Source organism: Electrona antarctica (genome assembly GCF_951216825.1).
Source record: "Electrona antarctica genome assembly, chromosome: 23".
Lineage (NCBI taxonomy): Eukaryota > Metazoa > Chordata > Actinopteri > Myctophiformes > Myctophidae > Electrona > Electrona antarctica.
The window spans coordinates 36,162,692-36,188,546 of NC_136804.1; the positions used below are offsets into that span (position 1 = coordinate 36,162,692).

At 44.5% G+C, this 25,855-nt stretch overlaps 1 protein-coding gene across 2 annotated transcripts in view; it reads left to right on the plus strand.

Moving 5' to 3' along the window:
* The window catches only part of slc41a2b (solute carrier family 41 member 2b), a 49,822-nt gene extending 30,460 nt beyond the window's left edge, over positions 1–19,362 (plus strand). For both annotated transcript variants that reach the window (XM_079493753.1, XM_079493752.1), the window contains exon 11: positions 15,631–19,362. In XM_079493753.1, the coding sequence (XP_079349879.1) occupies positions 15,631–15,816 (186 nt within the window). In that variant the 3' untranslated portion in view covers positions 15,817–19,362. The remainder of the gene's footprint in view (positions 1–15,630) is intronic.
* Positions 19,363–25,855: the final 6,493 nt, after the last annotated feature.

The window sequence follows — 25,855 nt, forward strand, 5'->3', positions numbered from 1 at the left end:
GTTCAATGCCAAAAAACACAATTTAATCGCAATTATAAAAATGTCCTGATCAGGACGGTCCTAACCATAATACACCCTCACTCTCTCTCTCTCAAACACACACACACACACACAACGGTGTCGCTCACAGATAACTTATTTGAAAGTTATTTTTGACGAGCAACGAAGTTTAACCCATTTTGACCTGAGATCAGATTCTAAAAATGTCTTCTACATCCTGACAGTTTTCTGAAAAAGCTATGTTTCTATGTCAGTCGTTCTTTGATTTTTCAAAAATAGCAGACCTACAAGCTCGTAGCGCGCCACTCGGTGGCGCGCTATGAGCTTGTAGATCTGCTATTTTTCAATAGCTAAAGCATAACCTAATGCTAACACCAAAAGGGGTTCCCGCCCAGAATGGGATAAAACCCAGGCTGTAACTGATCTCACTACTGGCCGTAATTCGTTCGATGCAAGTTTGCATCTTAGATTCTGAACCTCGGTGTGGAAAGCCTTCTAAATCCCTTCCTTTTCTCTGTATCAACCTTTAATCCATTTCGTCCTGACTACGATTCTACAAATGCCTTCTAAATCCTGACAGTTTTCTGAAAAACCCATGTTTCTATATCGTCCTCAAACATTTTCATGTCAAGGAAAGGACCCCCAAAAATATATGTAATTGGCCGCCGACCCCCAGCTGATAATATGTTGTTCCAGGGAACCCCACAGAAGCAAAGATTTGAGTTAAAAACGTTCGCTCTGAAACAATATATATTCAAAGATTTGCACCACATTTTCACAATTTTTTCAAAAATATCAGACCTACAAGCTCGTATCGCGCCACTCGGTGCCGCGCTACGAGCTTGTAGGTCTGATATTTTTCAATAGCTAAAGTATAACATGATGCTTGAAACACCAAAAGGGGTTCCCGGCTTCCCGCCCAAAATGGGTTAATCCAGCACCAGCGAGGGACTGGATGTGCGCAACGCAACCCCCTTGTTTTTTTAAACTAGAAGGCCATCTAAAGTCATTCCTTCATGCATATTGATGTTGTTACATTGCTCGTGAATTATACAAAATACCAACAGGGTCACCGAACTCTTGTCTTTGATGAGCCCAATTCGCATATTTCTCTGCTATTAGCTTTTAGTCAGTGAGAACATCAATGAGCAGCATTTAACCCATTTTGGGCGGGAACCCCTTTTGGTGTTTTAAACATTGTTATAATTTAGCTATTGGAAAAATAACAGATCTATAAGCTCATAGCTACGAGCTTGTAGGTCTGCTATTTTTGAAAAATCGTGAAAATGTAGCGCAAATCTTTGAATATATATATTCTTTCAGAGTGAACGTTGTTAACTCAAATCTTTGCTTCTGGGGGGGGGGGGGGGGTCCCTGGAACAACATATTTTCAGATGGGGGGTCGGCGGCCAATTACATATATTTTTAGGAGTCCTTGACATGAAATATTGAGCACCACTTATACAGAAACATGAGGTTTTTCAGAAAATTGTCATCATTTAGAATAAAAATTGTCTTCTAAATTTCGACGTCGGGTCTAAATGGGTTACACGTTGAACTATTGATGTGTACTCTACTGTGAGACTCTTATGGCGAGACACTGAAAGACAAACAGGTGTGTGTGCGTGCGTGCGTGCGTACGTACGTGCGTGCGTGTGTCTAACCGTGCGCGCTGTGTGTGCATTCCTAGAGCTGTGGTGTGTGGTAACGCCTTTAAGGAATCTTGACTTTTCTGTGAGCTCTATGAGTTTGAAGTTTTGAACTGTTTTGAAGGCAATTGCGGTTGACAATTATGGAAGCAAAAAGCCATCAAGTATCAATTGCTCCTTTCAGCATTTCTAGTTTTTGCCATAACTTGACTTTGTGGTATGTATGGTATTTAGGCAGTATGTTTTCTGTGCTTCTGTGATGTTCGTGTTGCTTTAGCTAGTTTTATTTATTTATTTTTTTCTTTTTGCTGCTCTGTTTGAAAAGTGGAAAGGGTTCAACTTCTGTGTTCTACCCGGGGATTCGAACCAAGGTCCCCCCCCTGCATGTGAGACCACATTCTTTTTTACAGCTCTTCCGTTTAGCTTATAGGAGATATTGCACTTTTGAGCTGCAGCAGGCAGTACTACTTGTTAACCAGTAGGTGTCCTAAGGTGTCTGCTGCAGGTGTAGATACATACATACATACATACATCAAAAATGTACTTAACCCATTTTGACCTGAGATCAGATTCTATAAATGTCTTCTACATCCTGACAGTTTTCTGAAAAAGCTATGTTTCTATGTCCGTGGTTCTTCGATTTTTCAAAAATAGCAGACCTACAAGCTCATAGTGCGCCACTCGGTGGCGCGCTATGAGCTTGTAGGTCTGCTATTTTTCAATAGCTAAAGCATAACATAATGCTAACACCAAAAGGGGTTCCCGCCCAAAATGGGTTAAATACAGTACTTGAGTAATGTACAACTTCACACCAGTGCGAGTGCAGTTCTACGACCAAAGAGAACGGCGAGTAGTGTGCATTCCCAGCACGATGTGATGGAACAACGTGTATAGACTCTAGCATTGCCTTTTTCCAGTTTTAGTATTTTAGTATAGTGCTTTAAAAGTTACTTTTTCCCCAGCCTGAAGAGAAGGCAAGACAGAATAATGTTACAAATCCTTTGGCATGGTTGTAAATCTCCCTCCGACAGCTTGGGGGGTTATCACATGGACGTTGCTTTGAGCAATGCTTGTTTATCACATTTTGGGCGGGAACCCCTGTTGGTGTTTTAAGCATTAGGTTATGCTTTAGCTATTGAAAAATAGCAGATCTACAAGCTCATAGCGCGCCACCGAGTGGCGCACTACGAGCTTGTAGGTCTGCTATTTTTGGAAAATCGTGAAAATGTGGCACAAATCTTTGAATATATATTCTTTGATTGATTGATTGATTGAAAATGTTATTAACAGTTTGCAGAATTACAGTACATTTCAAGCACAAACTCAATACAAAGGCTGTTAACTGTGAGTGGACGACCCAATTAAGCATTACACTTGTTTACAACAGGGTCCACCATGTTCAATTCATCAAAACCTTTAGAGACGTACAAATAGACACTTCTATATAGACAAAGAACAGTACAGGAATTCATCAGAGCGAACGTTTTTAACTCAAATCTTTGCTTCTGGGGGGTCCCTGAAACAACATATTTTCAGATGGGGGTCGGCGGCCAAATACATATAGTTTGCTGGGGGTCCTTGACATGAAATATTGAGCACCACTGACATGGAAACATACTGTAGGTATTTCAGAAAACTGTCAGGATTTAGAAGACATTTTTTTAAATTTCGACTTCGGGCCTAAATGGTTTATGCTGTTCTGTGGCAGCTGAGGGCTATTATGGAGTAATCATTTGTTCAGAAGAGCAAAACCATTATTCACAGAATTCCAAATGCACTACACGTTTAGGAGAACTGCATTAAATTAAAATAGGATGGATTGAACGAACCATGCATAGATTTAAATTAATTTAATTGTATTAATTGCCTAATCCTATATCAAACCTAGGCTCATTTTTAAAGTCTATCTCATGCAATTGTTCACATGAGAGTAATCTGTAATTCTTTAACACATTTGATCCCGTTGACGGGTATACTCGCCCTGATTAATTAATTGCGCGCAATGCGCGGTGCGCTCTTAACGAGTACGCTCCTTGAGGCGTTTGATATCGCTATAAGATTGCCTTGCTATTTTCCTTTTTTTGAACCACTCCGGTTGCTGTGCACGGTTGCTAGCCGGGGCCCCATTCTCCATAGCCATTAGCTTCTGCTTCTGTTTTGGCCTTTGCATGCTTTTTTCTCAAACTACGGCGCTATCCGTGGTTTTGAACTAATTGGCAATTATGGTCTCTTTTGATTAACCGGTGAGCGCGATGGGAACATTTTCTAGAGCAAGGATGGACCTATTTTTTGCATCCATCACAGCTGTGTGTTCAGACACAAGTCAGGTGTCAGACACAAGGCAAGTGTCTTCAATGCAGCCCAGTAAGGGCATATGTCGACCCCCGCCCGCTCACCTCCGCCCCACCCCCTCCTGGTGCTGCGGCCATCTTGGAAACTAAAACACAATATAAACAGTGGGAGAGAGGGGGGGGGCCGAGAAAGGCCCTTATTGGTACATTTGTACGCTCCGAGTTAAATGAATACTGAGGATTTTTACTGTGTGGGATTCCATTAAGAGTTTTGCAGCCACTGCTGACTGATGTCAGGATATGCAGTGCTTTCTAATTAGACCTCTCTCTCTCTAGGTAGGGAGCTTCCTGTCTGCCCCGGCCTGAGGGCCGGGAGACCTCTATGTTCTCCCTGTACAAAGTGTACATGTTCACTGATCTTGTTACCACTTCATGTGGACAACACCCTCTATACATCCTGCATCACAAAGCACTAGGACAGCAGATATGGTTTCATTTGCTGTGCACACAGAGTTACGTGGACAAGCGCTGTGGCTTTGGAATAGGGATGGCCCGATAGACTTTTTTCGCTTCCGATCCGATCCCGATACCTCAATTTCTGTGTTAGCCGATACCGATACCGAATACCGATACCAGTGTCGTGATCTCATGTTGTGTTTACAGCTATATTTCGTGTTGTGTTTATAGCAGACTCCTCACTCAAATGTGCACATGCCGTTGGGGCAACTCCAAAGCAAACTCCACATGTCCCAACATTTTATTTACCTGCCATATTGTCAACCCCTTACCCCTGTGTCGGATCTGTGGTTAGACTGGCATATTCACCGATATGACCCGATATGACAAATAAGGGCCGATCCGATACTTTTCCCGATACCGATACAGTATCGGGACATCTCTACGGCGTGTTTCTGGGCTCTTTACTGTGAGCTTCATTCGTTGCCAGCAGACACCGGAAGCCCTGAAGAGACGTACGCTCATGAAACCCTGTGGTGAAAATACGTAAGACGCACGATTGACCACTGGTGCGTGATTGATCGGGTTGCGCGTTCAACCCAGTGTTGTTTTCGTCGACTAAAACTAGGACAAAAAATGTTCGACTACCTTTTTTTCACTAACGAAAACTACATGGAAACTAAATGAAAACGAAGCTATTATGACTAAAACTAAATATATTGACAATTTCGTCAACAGATAAAAACTAGACTAAAATGTTAGGAAGGGACCAGTGGACAAGAGATCCAGTATAAGTCATTTTACACTTGGTTGCATGCTGAAAATAGCAGATCTACAAGCTCACAACGCGTCGTGCTGCGACGCGTTGTGTGCTTGTAGATCTGCTATTTTCAGCAAGTGTAAAATCAGTCATTACGACGGCATCAAGGCCCACCAAAATACATTTTAGTCGACTAAATCAGCCGTAGATTTAGTCGACTAAAATTAGACTAACACTAAAACACTAAAACTAAAATCAAAATTTGCTGCCAAAAACACTGGTTCAACCAACTCTGGTACTGAGAGAGGGCACACGTTCCAGAGGAAGAGAGCACAGTGAGAAACATCTCGGCTTGGCGATTAAGACGAAGGCAAAATGTAGAGGTATATTATACATAAAGGTAGATTATCCTAGCGGAGGGTTTTGGAGATCTGGTGATATGGAAAGCTCAACGGGCTAGAACGCAGAGAGAGAGAGAGAGAGAGGGCGGACAGCCTCCCTGCTGGCCTCTGTCAAGAGGGGTCGGACAGCCTCCCTGCTGGCCTCTTGTCAAGAGGGGTCAAGTTGAGTCCACGACGTCCAGCGTGCTGCCGTCACTCCTTAGGTGTGATCCACACACCAAGGATTGGTCTGACACGGTGTTGATTTTGACAGCAAAAAAAATGGTTTAAATTGAGTCAGTCTTGTGAATAAAACTCCATTTAGTTTTAGTCATATAGATTTTTAGTCATCTGAACTTATTTACTTTTAGTCTAGTTTTAGTCGACTAAATGCCATAAGATTGTAGTCTAAACAAAAATGTATTTTGGCGGGCCGTGATGGCGTTGTAATGCAGGGTTGGACTGGCCACAGGACTGACCCCCTGGTGGGCCGATCTGGGCCAAATGTTAAATTAGTCTGTTGGTTGTGTATCATTTATGTTGTACTGTAAACGTGGTGGTGTTATAAGGGCTTGTATTTCAAGTATTTGTGTTATGGGCCTCGACCCGAAAAGTCAGTAGCCTAGAGTATCTGCGTGCTGGTTGTGGTGGGCCAGTCTGGGCCAGATTCCGTGAAAATGTCCGGGCCAATTTTTTTGTGTCTCAGTCCAGCCCTGTTGTAATGGCTGATTTTTCACTTGGTTACACAACAACACATCCCAAAGTCGTCCTGTCCTAAGAGAAGGAAGAAGTCAAATATAAGGTGTGAAAGGATCTTCCCGACATGCGTAGGTTGTTAGAACGTCCTGGGACAATGGATCTCCTCATCGGGGCAGGGTTGTTAGAACGTCCTGGGACAATAGATCTCCTCATCGGAACAAACGTCCCGGGACAATAGATCTCCTCATCGGGGGCAGGTTTTTACTTTGACGTTCAGGTGGAACGAAAGACTTAACCCATTTAGGCCTGACGTCGAAATTTAAAAAATGTCTTTTTCTGTTTTCTGAAAAACCTTATGTTTCTGTATCAGTGGTGCTCAATATTTCATGTCAAGAACCCCCAAAATTATATGTAATATGCCTCCGCCCCCCATCTGAAAATATGTTCTTCCAGGGACCCCACAGAAGCAAAGATATGAGTTAAAATGTTCACTCTGTAAGTCTGTAATAATATATATTCAAAGATTTGAGGCACATTTTCACAAATTTTCAAAAATAGCAGACCTACAAGTTCATAGCGCGGCACTCGGTGCCGCACTATGAGCTTGTAGATCTGCTGTTTTTCAATAGTTAAAACACCAAAAGGGGTTCCCGCCCAAAATGGGTTAAGTAGGATTTAGGGGGTGACCTCCAAATCCGTTAGAAGGAAAGGAACCGATCCAGCTAAGCCTGACAATGGCTACTGGACTGTGACTCTCAGGATCAAAGACGAGGAACAAGCTAATGCATTGGCCCGTTTTGAACAAAAAGCCTCAAATCATGAACGCAGCGTGCAATTTACGTGAAATCTTTCACAGACTTTCCTACTAGGCTGAGGAATATATCCCACCCTTTTCACACCCAGCTCAGTGGCCTTGTGGTTAGAGTGTCCGCCCTGAGACTGGGAGGTCGGGGGTTCGATCCCCGGCCGGGTCATACCAAAGACTCAGGGACCCAGTGCCTCCCTGCTTGACACTCTGCATCAAGGGTTGGATTTGGGGGTAAGTCCAAGGGGCCAGTGAGGCTATTCAACGTTGAAGCTCTGGGCCCTAGTGGTAGGAGGAGGGACTACAGGCGGACCCGTGGATTCATGACCGGGAAACCCCGTGCAGCTGGGCTTTAACATGTAGGACCATCACTCCCTACGTCACCCCGTCCGGAGGAGGTACTTCCGGCAGTCTTCCGGGTGCTTCAAAACGCCACTGAGCAACTTCCACTGACATGAATAGCTGGGGGGGCGGAGCTTCGCGCCAGTTCAGTCTCTATCCTTTTATATACTCTATGGGGTAAGTCCCTGCGACATACTAGCGTCATGTCCAGGGGGTGTACTTGTACATCAAGCTGCCTCGCGCTACAGAAACAGGAGATGGGCTCTATGGGCCTCATGGCTCGGCAAGGCTACTTACTTTTCACATTGGCCTCTTATAGTGCCACCAGGAGGCCACAACCTGACCTGCCCTGGTGGAGACCTGTGCCCCGAGGGGCACTTTATCTAGTTTTTATGGTGTGGAGGACGTCCTGGGACAATAGATCACAGTATTGGGAGGCCAGAGTTCAGATCTACACAGACTGCACTGAGATGCTATCCAGTGCTGAGCCTCTACAAGTAGAACAGCAGCATCACTCCTTTGGATGGTGCTTTTGACTGGACATACACTTGAAGGCTCTTTCTGGTGTATCAAATCATTCATAATGTACAAGTAAGACGCGTGAACGCGGGAAGCGAAACGAAGCTGTTGTGGCAGTCTGACACACACAGACACACACAGACCTGTTTTGTTTTGTTTTTAGTTTTTGTTCTCTTTTTTGTTACGTTTGTTTGTTTTTGTTTACGTTTTTTTTCGCAACAAAAAAATCTGACCCGTCTGAAGTGAGTGGTACTGTACTACTGTACAGTAGAGACTGACATTTTGTCGGGACTCCCGCGGGTCACGGGATTCCCGCGGGAATGGGATTAATATTTGTATTAATCCCGTGATCGTGACGGGACGGGAATGAAAGTCAACAGGAGCGTGCAGGAGCGGGAATGACATCGATGTAGTCATCTTTCTGTGAGCCAACACTTGCTGACGCAAGTCAAAAGAACTACATTACCCATAATCCAGCAGTGCTAGTGCTTCCACAACACAAAAACCTCCAATTGCAAACCAGTCGGGCTGGACGTCTTATAAAGTTTTATATGAAGACATCGTAATGCGGCCGTGTATGATTCTGCATCGCGCCGGTGCCGTGATTTAATCGATTATTTATAGCCAGATCATCCTGATGCATTTGTTTCCCCTGGCAGTGGCAACGTTCCAACTTTCAATTGTGATGCTATGTTAGCTACATGCTAACGCTGTTACAGCTCTCTGAACAGCTGTTCTGTTCTGAGCGAATGTTCTACAATACATCGTCAGATCGTCTCCCTTCTTTCTCCCAACCGAGTCGCATACACCAGTGGTTCCCAAACATTTTCATGTCAAGGACCCCTAAAATGACATTTATTAGCCCGCGGACCCTCATTTGAAAAGATGCCAAGGGCAGGGACCCCCATAAGAGAAGATTTGTATTACGGTTCTGTAGCTGTGATAATCAACCATTTTAATTTCAAGGACCCCCAGTTTGACATGCATTAGTCTACGGACCCCCATTTAATGACATTTTTATCGCTGGGACCCCCAATTTATATTGTAAAATCAATGTTAATTTAACTCTGAGTGTACAAATGGAACAACATTTGGTTCCATTTGTACACTCGCATAACATAATTTGTTACAGACCCATAAGGGTCCATTTGGTTACAAACTATTAATTAGCTGGGGACCCCCTGGAACTCTCTCAAGGACCCCTGGGAACCACTGCCATACAGACTTGTACACTGAATAATTATTCATATAGAGTTAAATTAACACGGAGGTTTTTTTTTTATCTTAATTGACAAAGCACTTGTTAACTGTTAAGCTTTAAGTTCTGTTCAGGGATAAACCGTATAGGACTTAAATGAAGTGTCAGAACTGTATTTGGTAGTCAAAGTTAAATCCAACATTGCCCACTTTATTTATTTAAATTTTATTGGTAGGCTATCTGTCTTGAGAAGCCAGAAGTGATAGATAGATAGGCCTATAGATAGATACAGTAGATGGATCGATAGATGGATCGATCAATTCATCAATTGCCTTTCCTAATGACTAATTAAAAAAAAAAAAAAAAAACAGGAGCGGGATGGGAGCGGGAATAATTTCGAGTGGGAGCGGGATGGGATCAGGAGTCATTCTACAGGAGTGGGACAGGACAGGATTTTTTTTTTAACTCTGGCCCAGGATTGGGACAGGACAGGATTTTTTCTGTGGGAGTGGGACAGGACAGGAGTGAAAATCCACTCCCGTGTCAGTCTCTACTGTACAGTACAATCCCTCCTCCCTGGTCTGTATGTTAGGCTGTGCAACAGTGACACTTGGTGGCGAACAAACGCTATTTTCGTGCTCGGACAGACCCAGGGACACACATAGCTGTCTATAGGAGTGGTTGCACTACAAAAAAAAATCACACCTGTGTGAACTGAGTGGTGCAACTCCTCTCTCCCCCTGCCTCTCTCTCTCTCTGTAATTAGCACTAGGCAACAGTGCAACACTATCTCTCTCTCTGTTTTTGGCACAACAGCGCCACTTTTGCCCCTACTGGTACTCATAGCCACACATATAGCCACACATATAGCCACACACATAGGTTTTGTTAACACATAGGTTAACACGGACATTGCTGTTCCTTGGAGTGGTTTCACCCCGCAAAAATAGTGATACAGCATTAGATTGTTCACATGTGGGTGTTTTGCTGACTGGTAACACATTTTTCCATGTTGATGAGATGTTTGTTTTTGTGAGTCAGCAGTATATTTCGGTGTTGGCAGTCTGGGCACACGACAACAAATGGCCCCGTTATATGATCCCTGTTTTAGGCTGTCCGTCTCTGAAGAGTGGAAAGTTCCCCCTTCTGTTTGTTCAGGGAGTTACCTCTTCCCTTGGTCCCTCTTCTCTTCCACTCTCTCTCTCTCTCTCTCACACACACACTTCCACTCTCTCTCTCTCTCTCTCTCTCTCTCTCTCTCACACACACTCTTCCACTCTCTCTCTCTCTCTCTCTCTCTCTCTCTCTCTCTCTCTCTCTCTCTCTCTCTCTCTCTCTCTCTCACACACACACACACTTCCACTCTCTCTCTCTCTCTCTCTCTCTCACACACACACACACACACTTCCACTCTCTCTCTCTCTCTCTCACACACACACACACACTTCCACTCTCTCTCTCTCTCTCACACACACACACACACACACACACTTCCACTCTCTCTCTCTCTCTCTCTCACACACACACACACACACACACACACACACTTCCACTCTCTCTCTCTCTCTCTCTCTCTCACACACACACACACACACACACACACACACACTTCCACTCTCTCTCTCCCTCCCCCTCTTCAGTTTGCAAGTAAACACAAACCTCAGAGAAGCCTTTAAGGCACGTCTGAGAGAGAGATTATACTTAAAGCTGCTTTGCTCCATATATTTTACATTAGCACTATCAGCACATTGACCAGGACGATTTCATACACGGTTTTATGTGAAAGACACCCTAAAGGTCTTACTGGAGTAACTTCACAGAATTGAATCTTAGAAATCCGGAAAAGTACAGGAAAAATACTACAAAACTACAAAGAGACATGCATGCATTCAGAGCTAAAGTAACGCTGCCGCGGCGGTCGGTCTTAACCCATTTAGACCTGAGCTCCATTCTACAAATGCCTTCTAAATCGTGACGGTTTTCTGAAAAACCTCTGTTTCTAATGTCAGTGGTGCTCAACCTTTTTCATGTCAAGGACCCCCAGAATTATCTGTATTTGACCGCCGACCCCCATCTGAAAATATGTTGTTTCAGGAACCCCTCAGAAGCAAAGATTTGAGTTAAAAACATTCGCTCTGAAAGAATATATTCAAACATTTGGGCCACATTTTCACGATTTTCCAAAAATAGCAGACCTACAAGCTCGTAGCGCGGCACTCGGTGCCGCGCTATCAGCTTGTAGATCTGCTATTTTTCAACAGCTAAAGTCCAACTTAGTGCTTAAAACACTAAAAGGGGTTCCTTAAGGGGAAAGTAACGTCTAAATGGGTTAAATATAGATTTTTCTATTTTATTGTTGTTTGCTGTTTATTTTCAGTTACGTATCCATAGATAATTTTTGAGTGGTGCAACCACTCCCTTACGGAGCTGTGTGTGGGTGGGTGGGAACCACTCCCTTACGGAGCTGTGTGTGGGTGGGTGGGAACCACTCCCTTACGGAGCTGTGTGTGGGTGGACGGGAAAACAGCATGGTTGTTTTTCACCACCTGTGCGCAACCTAACACCGGGGCTCCACCGGGCGCGTCCGCGTCACCGTCAGGGAATGTTCCCTTTTTAATCAATGAAGGGTGGCTCCACTGCCCGCGTTGCGTGACGTTAACGCGTGCATTAAAATTGAACCGGTGCGTTTTTTGACTCACGCGACGGAGACGCAACGTGTCCGGTGGAGCCCTGGCGTAACACACGTGCACATATTAACTGTATATATGGTGATTTCGGGTGTACAGTTACAGTACAGTAGAGGGTACAGTAGAGGGACCCCCACACGGTAACTCTGTCATTTCTCAACCGTTTCGGACGCGGGGCGGCTCGCTGGAATCGGGCCGGCACCCTGGGTGCGTTCCTGTGGGTCAGGGGACCCCGACACGGAGTTGCACCACTCACTTCACACGGGTGTGATTTTTTTTTTAATCTTTTATCTTCTTAGGCGATGAGAATGAGGGCATACGAATCAGAATTGTACTTATTCTTGATAGACCATGTCCATACCCAAAATTCAGCTTTAAACACACATTAAAGGTGGTTGCACACTGGGCGCGTTTTTCGGAAAGCCGCTGCTAAAAGTCTGAAAACCGCATCCAGTGTGCAACCACCCTAAGAATATCTTTTTTAAAGTTGCCAGTCAGTGTGAAGAGAACAATGCCAATCTATCTTACAGCTTGGAACTAAATCGATGCCCTGGTTCGGCCTCGACACAACCTCTGTCGCCAATGCTTTGTTTTCACGATGCAACTCTGAGAATCTACCTGCACAGACATGTTGGAAACGAACCTTTTTACGCTACGGATAGTTCATTTTTTGCCTCTGCAGAAAATGCACAAAATAGGGGTGCCATGTTGAAAGTGTTTGAAGCATTCACACACACACACACACACACTCGCACTATACTGTGCTTGGTTTCTCCTCCTGCCTGTGTTAGTCATCGGTAATTGGAGATATGGAGATATATATGACACAGTGAGCCACAGCTGACGACCTTACGCAATATTTTATTCCGTAGACGTTTCCTCTGTGGCCTCGCAGACACAATTAGGAAACTAAAGTGTAGGTGGAATTATCTCTTATTACACTTCACTCTCTTTGTTCTGGGTGACATTCACCTTAATCCATTTTGGGCGGGAACCCCTTTTGGTGTTTTGCAAAATAGCAGATCTACAAGCTAAAATAGCAGACCTACAAGCTCGTAGCGCGCCACTCGGTGGCACGCTACGAGCTTGTAGGTCTGCTATTTTTGAAAAATCGTGAAAATGTAGCGCAAATCTTTGAATATAATATTCTTTCAGAGCGAATGTTTTTAACTCAAATCTTTGCTTCTGAGAGGGGGGTCCTTGGAACAACATATTTTCAAATGGGGGTCGGCGGCCAATTACATATAATTTTGGGGGTCCTTTGACATGAAATATTTAGAACCACTGACATAGAAACATGAGGTTTTTCAGGAAACTGTCATGATTTAGAAGACATTTTTTAAATTTCGACGTCAGGCCAAAATGGGTTAAATTTGCATGCATCTCTTTCTTTCAAACAATGAAACCACACAGACTGCAAATGTGTGTTCTTTTCCTCTCTTTTTTTTTACAATTTTGGTATCGTTTTAGATATATATTTTAGCCACCAGTTTGCATCAAAGACTATGAAAGTGAGTTTGGGAGCAGTAAGTATACCTACCCCCATTAAAATGAATGAAGGGCAAACCTTGTCTCTCTGACTTTGCCTGCCATGAGTAGTTAGGTTTGACGGGTCCCTGTGCGTCACCAGAGGTGCTTTCATTGTGCCATGACTTCTCAAAGTTACCATGAAGGGAACCTCCTTCACAGAGTCTGCTCCCCTCTTCTTCTGAAGACATTCACCTGTACATTCACAAGTAGTTCTTCTGAAGACATTCACCTGTACATTCACAAGTAGTTCTTCTGAAGACATGCACCTGTACATTCACAAGTAGTTCTATCCTTAACCCACTTTGGACTGAGGTCGATAAAAGAAAGGCTTCTAAATCCTAACATTTTTCTGAAAAACCCATGTTTCTATGTCAGTGGTGCTCAACCTTGTTCATGTCAAGGACCCCCAGAATTATCTCTATTTGGGCCACGGACCCCCATCTCAAAATATGTAGTTCCAGGGACCCCCCCCAGAAGCAAATATTTTAGTTAATGTTCGCGCTGAAATATATATTCAAAGATTTGCACCACATTTTCACGACTTTTCAAAAATAGCAGACCTACAAGCTCGTAGCGCGCCACTCGGTGGCGCGCTATGAGCTTGTAGTTCTGCTATTTTTCAATAGCTAAAGTATAACAAAATGCTTAGTTAAAACACCAAAAGGGGTTCCCGCCCAGAACGGGCTAAAGACATTCACCTGTACATTCACAAGTAGTTCTATCCTTAACTTACATTGAGAATGAGGTGTTGTTCTTGACAACAAACTCTCCTTTGATTCTCATGTTGCCTCTACATCAAAAAAAGTCCAGCAGCGTCTTTTTTTTCCTGAGGAAAATGCGTTCTTTTAATGTCTCGTCTGTAATGATGACTCTTCTATAGAAGTTTTATTGCCTCCTGGAGGCCTCGGATCACCCACTTAGGTCTGAGTTTGAACTGTTGCCGTCAGGTCGTCGGCTGAGGGTGCTACACTACAAAGACTAATCGGTTCAAACTATCCTTTGTCCCGGCTTCATGTCCCGGCTTCATGTCCCATGTCCCGGCTTCATGTCCCGGCTTCATGTCCCATGTCCCGGCTTCATGTCCCGGCTTCATGTCCCATGTCCCGGCTTCATGTCCCGGCTTCATGTCCCATGTCCCGGCTTCATGTCCCATGTCCCGGCTTCATGTCCCGGCTTCATGTCCCGGCTTCACGTTTTGTTTTTGTAACAGCTTCCATTCATTGTCTTTAAATATTGTATTTGAAGCTGAAGGATGATCAAATAAACTAAACTAAAACTAAACTAAACTAAACTGCTATTCAACTGCTGAACAGCAGATAGCACTTTATTCTTGCCTCTTTGCACATATGTGACCAGATTTGACTGAGGGACTGCCATTGGATTTTTTTTAATTTTCGTTTCTTCATGTCATGTGAAAGCAGGGAATCATAGCTTCAAATTGACATTGGTTGTTCAGTTTGACCCACCAGTTTTGTAGATATGGCTTATAGAGTAATGTCTTGCAGAAAACAACGAGTTGAGAAAACAGGCTTGAAAGGTTCACTTCTGTGGTCTCTAACATTACACCTAGATACATGTTTAAGCATTTATTTCATATTTACATGTCGATTTCAGCTCTGACACTTATTTCAGACATGCTCTAGTCTAGTATGTGAAGAGTCTGCCTGTGCTATTAACTCATTTTGAAAAAAGAAAAAAAGGTTTTTCTCTGGTGAAAAGCTGGAATTTGCGCGATGGCAGTCTCTCAGTCAAATCTGGTCACATATTGCCCACTAATGCACTTTTGCTGACTTTGCTATTGAATGTCATGAATTCTCTGTCTCTAGTGCCTGTTCTTAGATCTTAGTCTTGAATTCTCTGTCTCTAGTGCCCTGTTCTTAGATCTTAGTCTTGTATTGAATGTTGTTGTGTGTATTATTATTTTTTACTATTATCTGGCTTGCAAAACAATTTCCCGCAAGGGACAATAAAGCTAACCTTGAACCTTGTTGCAAGAATTTCCCCAAAACCACCTTATTTTTCTGTAATGATCCGTCAGTGAAATGCCTGTAGGCTATGGCTAGTGTCTTTCAACGGCTGGCACCGTGTTCAGAGTTCATCCTAATTGCCATCCATTCATTCAAGACGTTTTTTATTTTTTTATTGTTGCTACTAGCAACTCTGGACAGCCAACGTCCCCTTAAATTATAGCCACGTGTTTTATCTTTTAATAGAACCCTCTCAACACCATCCTGGGCCATTCTTAAAAACCCAACAAAATGGAGAACACCCTCTCACTCCATCCATGCCTGTTTGCCTCTGCCTCCTGTCTCAGGTGTTCACGTTGCTGTGCATAGCAGACTGGATGGTTCACCGGATATGGCGGAGCGGCAAAGACCCAGACAGCTTCTCCATCCCCTACCTGACGGCCCTGGGCGACCTGCTGGGCACGGCCCTGCTCGCCCTCAGCTTCCACTTCCTGTGGCTCATAGGCGACCAGGACAGTGACGTTGGCGACTAACTGACGTAACCTCTGGAACCCTTAAAGAGAAGGAATGGTGTGGTAACGGCCCGGGACCCCTTGGTGCCCAGTGCCCACCGTATTGACCGTAACCCCTCATCCCCCTCCCCTCCATAAGCCTTGCAGTGGTTTCTATCTCTTTGCGTCTCTCGGCTGGGACATTCCTCTACTTCTCTTGCTGGACACAATGCTGTGGGAGACGAGAAGATGCTGCACATCAAGGTTTTAGCCAAACAAAAAGAAAAGACAATTTATTGTATCTGGCCATTTTTTATATATTTACATGTATGTATATAACTAAATATATGTATTCCATAACTCTTGTTCTCTTCACTGCTCAGTGCTCATCGCCTTGAGATAAACCCATATTGTTTCTTTGCACCTTTTGTCCTTCTGCATCCTCGTCGGGGAGAGAAAATTGACGCCAATATTTTAGTTTAGAATTTGTTTTGCCTGTTTTTGTTTACGTTGCGGACGTCCCGTGCAATCCCAGAGTTTTAAGATGGCTGGTGAAAAGATAAAAGCAGACACTGACATTTTTTGCCATTTGGCCCTCCGCCAGTATAGGTGGTTCCCTGCGCTGATCACCATGGTGTCTGAACCCAGGTCAAAGGTCAGAGCCCGCACGGTAAATATGGTTTTCATGCTTCTTTTACCACCATGTATTTAAGTCTGTCTATAACAGGGGTGGGCAACTGGCAACCCGGGGGCCACATGCGGCCCCCACCTTCACTTAATGTGGCCCTCAGATTAATGTCAGGATACTGATATAATATTGGTTTCAGCTGTTACTATTCCACAACATGCAAACATGACCCGCTTTAATTACTTCAGTCTAAATTAGTAGCTCATTGCTCAACACAAGTATAATTAAAAGGCATTTGAAATTACATAAAAATGTTAATTTTCAGGATTCCAATTAAAAAATAGTAAAAAATAATTCAACATTTCAATTCGAATATAGCAAAAATAGCCGATCGAGCTTGTAGATCGGCTATTTTTGTGACGACAGTAATATATGGCCCTAGGGAGTGAGTGTGAAATATAGTGGCCCTCTCCATCGTCAAAGTTGCCCACCCCTGGTCTATAATAACAGCTAATTGTTTAATCCAGTGTTCCACCTGCGCGTAAAACGCTCTACCCCGACATTTGTTTAATGCGTTTAATTCGCCGTTTTAAAATAATTAAAAAGAAACAGCGGATTTATTCCGGGACCTGATGACGAGGCCGTCGCGTTATGATGACGAAACCGGAAAATCAAGTCATCATCGGGGCTGCTAGGGCTTCTGGGAAATTGAGGCCAATGCAAGTGATGAGATGAGAGAGACAATCTTGGCTCGCTTTGCTCTTTGTCTGTCACCCGGATCAAGGAAGTGGCTTTTTTGGTCCGCTCAATAACCAATGCCGGCAGAGTTTACTAGCGGATTTTCACGGATCTAAAGCGCAAATACTTCGGCGTTATGCTGCAAAGGTAATAAAACAATCTCTGCAGCGTAGAATATTTGATTAAAATGCGGGTAAAGCGTTTTATGGAGTCAAACTGATAATAATACCATATGCAGAAGATGTCAATACCACAAGCATAAACATGCTTGATCGGCCCAGTAATGAGTCTCTGTGAATGCTAATGGTAAATCGCGGCAGTCGTGTTAAACAAAATAATGAGAGGAATTATCTTCAAACCTTCAGATTATTTGTATTTATTAATTTGCTTAGTTATCATCGATGTGGGTTCAGACATGCTTACAGTGCCAGCAGAATCATTCTTTCTACAGTGGACATACAATAATATGCACGCCAAGCACATGCTGTTTACATACGTACTGTATTCAGAGATTCTCTGTCTCTCCAAGCCAATAGAGCGCCGCAGTCCCGCCCCCTTTCATGACGACGCCAGGCCCAGTCCCGCCCCCTTTCATGACGACGCCAGGCCCAGTCCCGCCCCCTTTCATGACGACGCCAGGCCCAGTCCCGCCCCCTTTAATGAAGACGCCAGGCCCAGTCACGCCCCCCTTTCATGACGATGCCAGGCCCAGTCCCGCCCCCTTTCATGACTACGCCAGGCCCAGTCCCGCCCCCTTTCATGACGACGCCAGGCCCAGTCCCGCCCCCTTTCATGACGACGCCAGGCCCAGTCCCGCCCCCTTTCATGACGACGCCAGGCCCAGTCCCGCCCCCTTTCATGACGACGCCAGGCCCAGTCCCGCCCCCTTTCATGACGACGCCAGGCCCAGTCCCGCCCCCTTTCATGACGACGCCAGGCCCAGGAAATGAATCACAATGCATTTTTCCCATAGACATTTCAAAACCTATTTATTTAACCCATTTTGACCTGAGATCAGATTCTAAAAATGTCTTCTACATCCTGACAGTTTTCTGAAAATGTCAGTCGTTCTTTGATTTTTCAAAAATAGCAGACCTACAAGCTCGTAGCGCGCCACTCGGTGGCGCGCTACGAGCTTGTAGGTCTGCTATTTTTCAATAGCTAAAGCATAACATGATGCTAACACCAAAAGGGGTTCCCGCCCAAATTGGGTTAAAGACCTTTTAAGCGTCGTACGAAGCCAACTCTTGTCGTGACAAATCATGACAACAACACACACAATATTTTGGACCAAACAAATAATTACAAAGAAGAAAAACAACAAAAAAAAGTTTTGTAACCTGCGTTTTTTTTTCTACTTTCTAATTATTTGTTTGGCCCGAAAAATTGTGTTTGTTGTCATGATTTGTCACGACAAGAGTTGGCTTTGTCCGCGGCGTAACCGTCTTTAAATAAATACTTGCTGAAAAGTCTATGAGGAAAATGAACGGGGATTTATTTTCCGGGTCTCTCAAGGGGGCGGGACTGTGACGATCTATAGAGAGCCGAAGTCCTGACGTCACTCGCTCATCCCCTGGTTCATGGAAGTTTTTCTCTATGGAGAATAACATGGGGTCCTCTTAAAAATCGTCTCGTATAAGAATTGTGGTCCAAAAATAAACAAACCGTTTCGGCGATATTGTCGGGGAGGTGTCGATGTATTGTTTATGACGGTCGGTCAGTCATATTTCATACAGTCTGTTTCTAGCGAGAATGTAACTAATTCGGCAGCATTAGCACAAAACATTAGCGTTTTCTCTCAGTCAAGTTGATTCTTCGTATCCATATGAGTGAAACGGCCAGGATGATTTGTTTATTTTTCAAACGCAGTTCATATATGAGGCGATCTAAAAATCTCTGGGGATTACAATGCAAGTAAAAAGTACATGAACCTGTGGACTTAGCGCCCTCTACCGATATTGACGTCAGACTTCGGTGCTCTTATTCCTATGATTATGTGCCTCTTTGAGATTCACTGGTTGACATGGTATTATTCTCTGTCAGTCATGCCATAAATGTAATTCCTTTTTTTTCCCTACTTGTAGTACCGTGCAATTAAGAATTGTTTTAATTTTGTATTCACTACCAATTTTCTGATAACTGTTGTACGTTTTGCTTTTGTGGCATACATTGGCAATGCATAAATGTTTTAATAAAAAATGTCCATTTGATAAATAACTAAATTGTGATTCTGTGGTGGCTTTGAATTATACAAAATACAAATACTTTTTAAGGGACCACGCCGTCGCCCAAAGGGACTTCTTGGTCCCTTATTGCAGTGGTTTCCAAACCTTTTCATCTCAAGGACCCCCCAAATTGACACTAATTAGCACGCGGACCCCCATTTGACCCCCATTTGCTTAGGTGGTTCGGGCATCTGGTTAGGATGCCTCTCGGGCGTCTCCCTAGGGAGGTCCTCGATGCACGTCCCACTGGGAGGAGACCCCCCGGGGCAGACCAAGGCGCAGTTGGAGGAAACGCATCGACTCACTGGCCTTGGAACGTCTCGGAATCCCCCAGGAGGAAGTCACTAATGTTGCTCTGGAGAGGGATGTCTGGAGCACTCTGGTGGAGCTGTTTCCCCCGCGACCCGACTACGGATAAGCGGTTGAAGTTGGATGGATGGATGGACCCCCAGTTGAAAAGGTATGCCAGGGACCCCTATAAGAAGATTTTTACGTCTAGCAGTGATTCTCAACCTGTTTAATTTCAAGGACCCCCAGGTTTGACATGCATTAGTCTACGGACCCCCCATTTAATGACATTTCTATTTCTGAACACTGAAGCCAAATAGGAACACAGCAGTGTTGTGGTGTTTGGCGTGTTCTTTCTCGCTCTCTGTTTGCCTCAAGTTAGGCCAACAAATGTCTGTTCTCCCACGATCACCATGACAACACCAAGCAGAAATTGTTCATCCCTTCTCGACCGCTGCTGCGTTCAAAGAACATGCATTTCCCTTCACACATCAGGCCATCCTTCACACCCACTGGTCTGCATCGTACATAGACATGCAGGCTGTCATTTTACATTTTATAGATAGATAGATACTATAACAACATATTTTTTTCAGGACACTCTTAGGTTTTAGAACAGTGGTTCTCAAAAATAGCAGAATAGCGCGGCGCCGTGAGCTTGTATATCTGCTATTCTTGAAGACTCAAGTGTTTGAAAATCTTTGAATAATAGATTTTTTTTTAAACAAATCTTCTGGGGGATCCCTGGCACAAAACTTTTTCAGATAGGGGTCTGCAGTGCGGCCAAATATACAGATATATCAACTTGGGGGTCCTTGGAGAAAAGGTTTGAGAACTACTGATTTAGTAGGTCTTCGTAGAATCGACATCAGGTCTTAACCCATTTTGACCTGAGATCAGATTCTAAAAATGTCTTCTACATCCTGACAGTTTTCTGAAAAAGCTATGTTTCTATGTCCGTCGTTCTTCGATTTTTCAAAAATAGCAGACCTACAAGCTCGTAGCGCGCCACTCGGTGGCGCGCTATGAGCTTGTAGATCTGCTGTTTTTCAATAGCTAAAGCATAACATAATGCTGACACCAAAAGGGGTTCCCGTTAATGGGTTAACTTGTAGCACTCCATGAATGATTAGCGTGGCGAATAGGTGAGTTCTAGATGTGGGATGATCGATTCACTACGTTGGGAATATAAGGCCGTGTTGTTCAGAGAGAATCAAATGTTCTTCAGAAGATGGAATCGGAAAGGAATCCGTTAGACATGCTACTACTACAGTATTCTACTACCGTACCGTAGAATTACACTACCTAAGGTGTTTTGCATGATATTTCCACATCCAAAACGTGGGCTTTCTCAACATCCGTTGAAAAGGAAGCGTGACAAGTTCGGATGAAGGGAAAGAGCTAGAAAATATACATTCTGCTGTGTCTTTGGAAACGGAGAGATGCATTATCTCTGCCTTGTCCACTTCAACCAATGAGATTTTTCACGGTTATGTTTTGTTCCCAGGCTCAAAAGAAAGTCTGGTGTTCTGATGAAGTCGTTTTGTTTTTACGAGATTTATTCAAAGAGTTGTTCAATAAAATGGGTCTACATCAGTATCAAAGATGGTTCTTTGGTTGTCTGTTGTTTTTCTTTCACAAAAAAGACAAAAGATACCCTCCCTCATGTCCTTGGGGGACGCAAAATAATACACTTCCTATAAAGGGAAGTGAAAAACAAATGAATACTAAAGAAGAATGGGGACACCGAGCAAGTGCCCATCGATGTTGGAGAGTTTATTGTGTATTCAATCTTTTTTCAAACTGAAGAAAGACTTTCAATCTTTTAACCAAGATGTTTTTTTTGTTTGTTTTTTAGATATTTTTTTGCGGCTTACGCCTTTTATTGGTTTTTGAAGGGACAGACAGTAGGCTGACAGGAAACGGGAGAGAGATGGGGGAAGACATGCAGGAAAGGCCGTGTCGGGCTCGGGAGTCGAACCCGCGGCACACTGCGACTGGATTACCAGTCGGGTGCCCAGACGGTTACGCCACCGCCTGGGCCGACCAAGATGTTTTTGAGCGGTGGCACATCATCTCCTATGCCCAGCAATGTGTCTGTCCGAATGTCCGCCTGAGTAGGACCTTTGACCCCTGTCTGAGAAGGACCTATTGACCCTGCAGCTGCTTAATTTGACCTGAGATCAGATTCTAAAAATGTCTTCTACATCCTGACAGTTTTCTGAAAAAGCTATGTTTCTATGTCAGTGGTTCTTCGATTTTTCAAAAAAAAATATCAGATCTACAAGCTCGTAGCGCGCCACTCGGTGGCGCGCTATGAGCTTGTAGATCTGCTATTTTTCAATAGCTAACGCATAACATAATGCTAACACCAAAAGGGGTTCCCGCCCAAAATGGGTTAAGTCAACAAGTGTGTTTGTCTCCAAGGCACTCCAAGGCACCATACACACTATCACACAGTATTATAACACACAGTCACTATGAAACTATAACACACAGTAAGTCAGTAACTATGACAATAAAAGTATAGTTCCACCGCTCAGTTTGCACAGGTGCGATTTTTGTTTGTTTTTTACTGGTTGACGAGACCTGTGACGCATCGTTGTCATAACGGGACAGTCAGGACCGCTGGAAACGGCTCATTATCAAGGCGCTGACCAAGCACTCCTGGCGTGCTTTTTTTAAACTTTTTTATTATAGGGGTTGACCCTGATTGATATAATTTACTCAGCGTGTGCACCCATTGCTTTACAATGGGTACCACTGTTAGTGTCTAGACAGTCCGATGTTTTTAACAGTGGCAAGTTAGCCCCAGTTCAAGGATGATAAACGAGGGCATGGGTTTTTTGGGGGGGGGGGGGTACACGAGAAGTTACTTGGTCCCCTTGGCCTGCTGGCTTAGCAATAGTAACCCAGATAGGTCCAGAAGGCCCTATGAAACCTAAACCAGGTGTGGACGTTTTCCCCTCCACTTCAAATGGCCCTAGGGGCTATTATCAGCAGAGCCCCAGACACGAGGGGGACAGAGGAGCCTGAAGGGTAGCTAATCTCCCCCAGCATCGCACATGGAATCCCCCGGCAGCGCCCCAGGTGCTGAGGTGCCGGTCCTCGCTTTTAGGAAACAAATACTTTGCTTCACAGTACGGTTTAATTGGGAACAGATTCCTCCAGAGAGAGAGAGAGGTGTTTTTCTAGCCGGTGATGATGTCAGGCGACAGGTCGCTCAACTGTGTTCAAATCTACGACGTGCCCTAGAGGACTTTCAGCCCGGGCCGGGCCCCGCTGCTGCGGAATGATTAGTGAGTGACGAGCATGGAATTTTGATTTGTGTCTGACTGACTGACTGACTGACTGACTGCACCTACACCAATCAAATTATAGCGAGCAAACATTCAGCTTTTTAACTGCCATGTGCTTCTACTTGTCGAGTTGATGATGGCACAGGAGAAGGAGAAGGCACAGGAGAAGGAGAAGGCACAGGAGAAGGTTAACCTGGGCTGTTTTTATTCCTTCTAATCACAATTGGAATGCAGTGTAGTGTACACCCCCCCCCCCCCCCCCCCCAAGCACCTAGCCCTTGGCTTGCAACATGCAAAAGAGTCATGAAAAGTGCTTGTAGTCAGCCGCACGTTTGAAGATTTTGAGGTTGTGCATATTAAAGTCTCAACTGTACTCCTCACATGCGGTTTTGCAACAACCAAAAGTATAACTGCAAAGTGCTTCTGCATGGTCAGGTGCAGCAGACTTTGATTGAATGGGTTATATTAAGCGCTTTTCACAGGGTGATGGCGAGTTCAATCCTTGCATCCCTGGTGTGAGTTTAATCCTCATATAAAAAAGTAGATTTGGAAAGGCAACTTCAGGAGAAAAGGATTGAAAAGCCCACGCTGCAAAGTGTCTTAACACAGGACAATGGGCCAGTACGGCAGATGTTGTGGCTGTCTGGTGCAAGAGGCTCACGGTCAAATCATGCGATTTAAGCCGTAGGTGTGGATCAACGCTGGTGACAAAAAGAATCAACTTCAACTTCAACCGAAACTGAAACACACAACTTACTTACTTGTACTTGTAATTAGAGTTTAGACAACCATATAGGCCTACTAGTACTACTAACCAGAAGGAAATGTCTCTTGGTGTTTTCTTTGCGTAAACAGAGAACATTCCTGACAGCCTAGGGTGACATTCCTCCAACAGCCTGTACCTGGAAACGCTAGCCTACTTTACAGAACACTGATGTTGGCCTGATGTGACCTGCACCGCTCTCCCTTTACCGTCCTATATCATATCATATCCCATCTGTTATATGTTTTATTCTTGAATCATCCAGAACCCACAGGACAGTTGAATGGCCTGCCCGTGACCCTGTGACCTCTGTCCTCCTCTCTCTACTGTCCTTCGTACTGACAGTAAGTGTGCCGGTGACGAGAGAAGATCAATAGCGGTGTCTGGGACGCGGGACAGATGACTCGGCCTCGCAGAGTGGACACGGGGTGCTCTAGCATGCACCGGTCTGTCTGTCCTTGTTTAGCCTGTTATCAATCTCATTTATTTGGCATGAAACTCGAAATGTGAAGGTGTCTGTGGTGGGAGACCAGATGGGATGGGACACATAATCCCCTTTATTATCCCCCTGTGCGGTGAGTCATATCTACGCCGCATACAGGTGTATGTGTCAACCTAAGAACACCTGGGAGACCCCAATAGGCCTATCTCACAGCCCGCTTTCCACGCCCACTTCCGGTAAATAGTGGTGACTTTAACATGAGCATTTACACGTTTTTTTCTCTGGAGAATCTAAGTACATTTTCTAATGTAAAAATGTGACAGACCAATATTATTATGAAGCAAACAAGATGGTAAATCAGCTCGAACAGATAGAACAAACCTTACCTTGAGAAAACAAAAGTTGTAGACTTCTTAAACTACCTCTGTTAACATGTAGCGTCTATGGAGTGACGTCACGCTATCACCACTAACCCCGAAAGGGGGCGTATTAAGGGGGCGGGGAAATTCTGTGAGCTAGGCTTATTACCAGAGAGAGAGGGAGAGGGAGGATGTGCCCATAACTTCTTTTCTTAGCTGAGGTCTTGAGTCTAGTCCTGGCCAAGCACCTTTCAACCTTTCTAGCGTGCATCAACTGAATTTGATCCTGTTGAATTTATTTCTGTAAAAGTTTAGCCGGACATGTTCTGCACAAAGGCACCTTTGTGCCCTCCCTCAGCAAGTGTCTTTTGAGTTGTTCTTTAGTCTTCAAAATGTTAAAGTACTCCAGAAATGAACAGTGGGGGTTTCATCTGTGCCACCGTTTCTCCGTGCCTCACAGCAGATGTCTAGTACTTTTGTGTGGTAGCCTCAAAACACACAAATTGTGCACTGAGTGTGCACTGCACACTATACCACTGCACACTATACCACTGCACACTATACCACTGCACCAACAACACACCTACCTTCACAGACGAATTATTAAGAATGCAACAGATTTAGGGCCGATTCATACTCCTATTTTACCGCTGTTTCGGCGCTGTAGTGCCGAAATGATTTCTGCTCGTCAGAAATTCTCAGTAGCACCGAAGAGCCGACTTTAGGATGGTACCCACCCCCCCGAACCTCAAATGACGTCACATTGTAGGCTCTACAGAGCCGAACCGACTTTTATTCGGCTCTAAAATAGGAGTATGAATCGCGCCTTAACATACCGTCCGTACACATGTACAGCCCAGAGACTGGCAGCACACAGCATTTACAGGCTGCCTCTCTCAAGCTCTCTCTGTCACTCCTACCCTCTGCTCTCTTCTTTGGAGTTGTTTCTTGTGCCCAACCCCTACTCTGCCTTCTGATTTAAACACACACACACACACACACACACACACACGCGCACGCGCGCGCGCACACACACACACACACACCCTCGCTCGCACAGCTTCCCTGCTGCAGTCTGCCTCCACCTAATGACAGGGTGTAGAAAGCCAGAGAGAGCAGGGAGGAGGGCAGAGAGTGTATTTCTGACATACCAGGGACTTGGACCACAAGGTCAGCCAGGAGGAGGAACTCTGCCAATAACAGGGGGCGTTCTGGACGCATTATAGGTCGACCATCAAAAGAGCAAACATTCCCAACATCAGCCGCCATGTTTAGAATAGCTTGAGAGCTGAATTAGTCCGGCAGCCAACACGCTTTTTTGTTCCAAGTGGGAAATTTG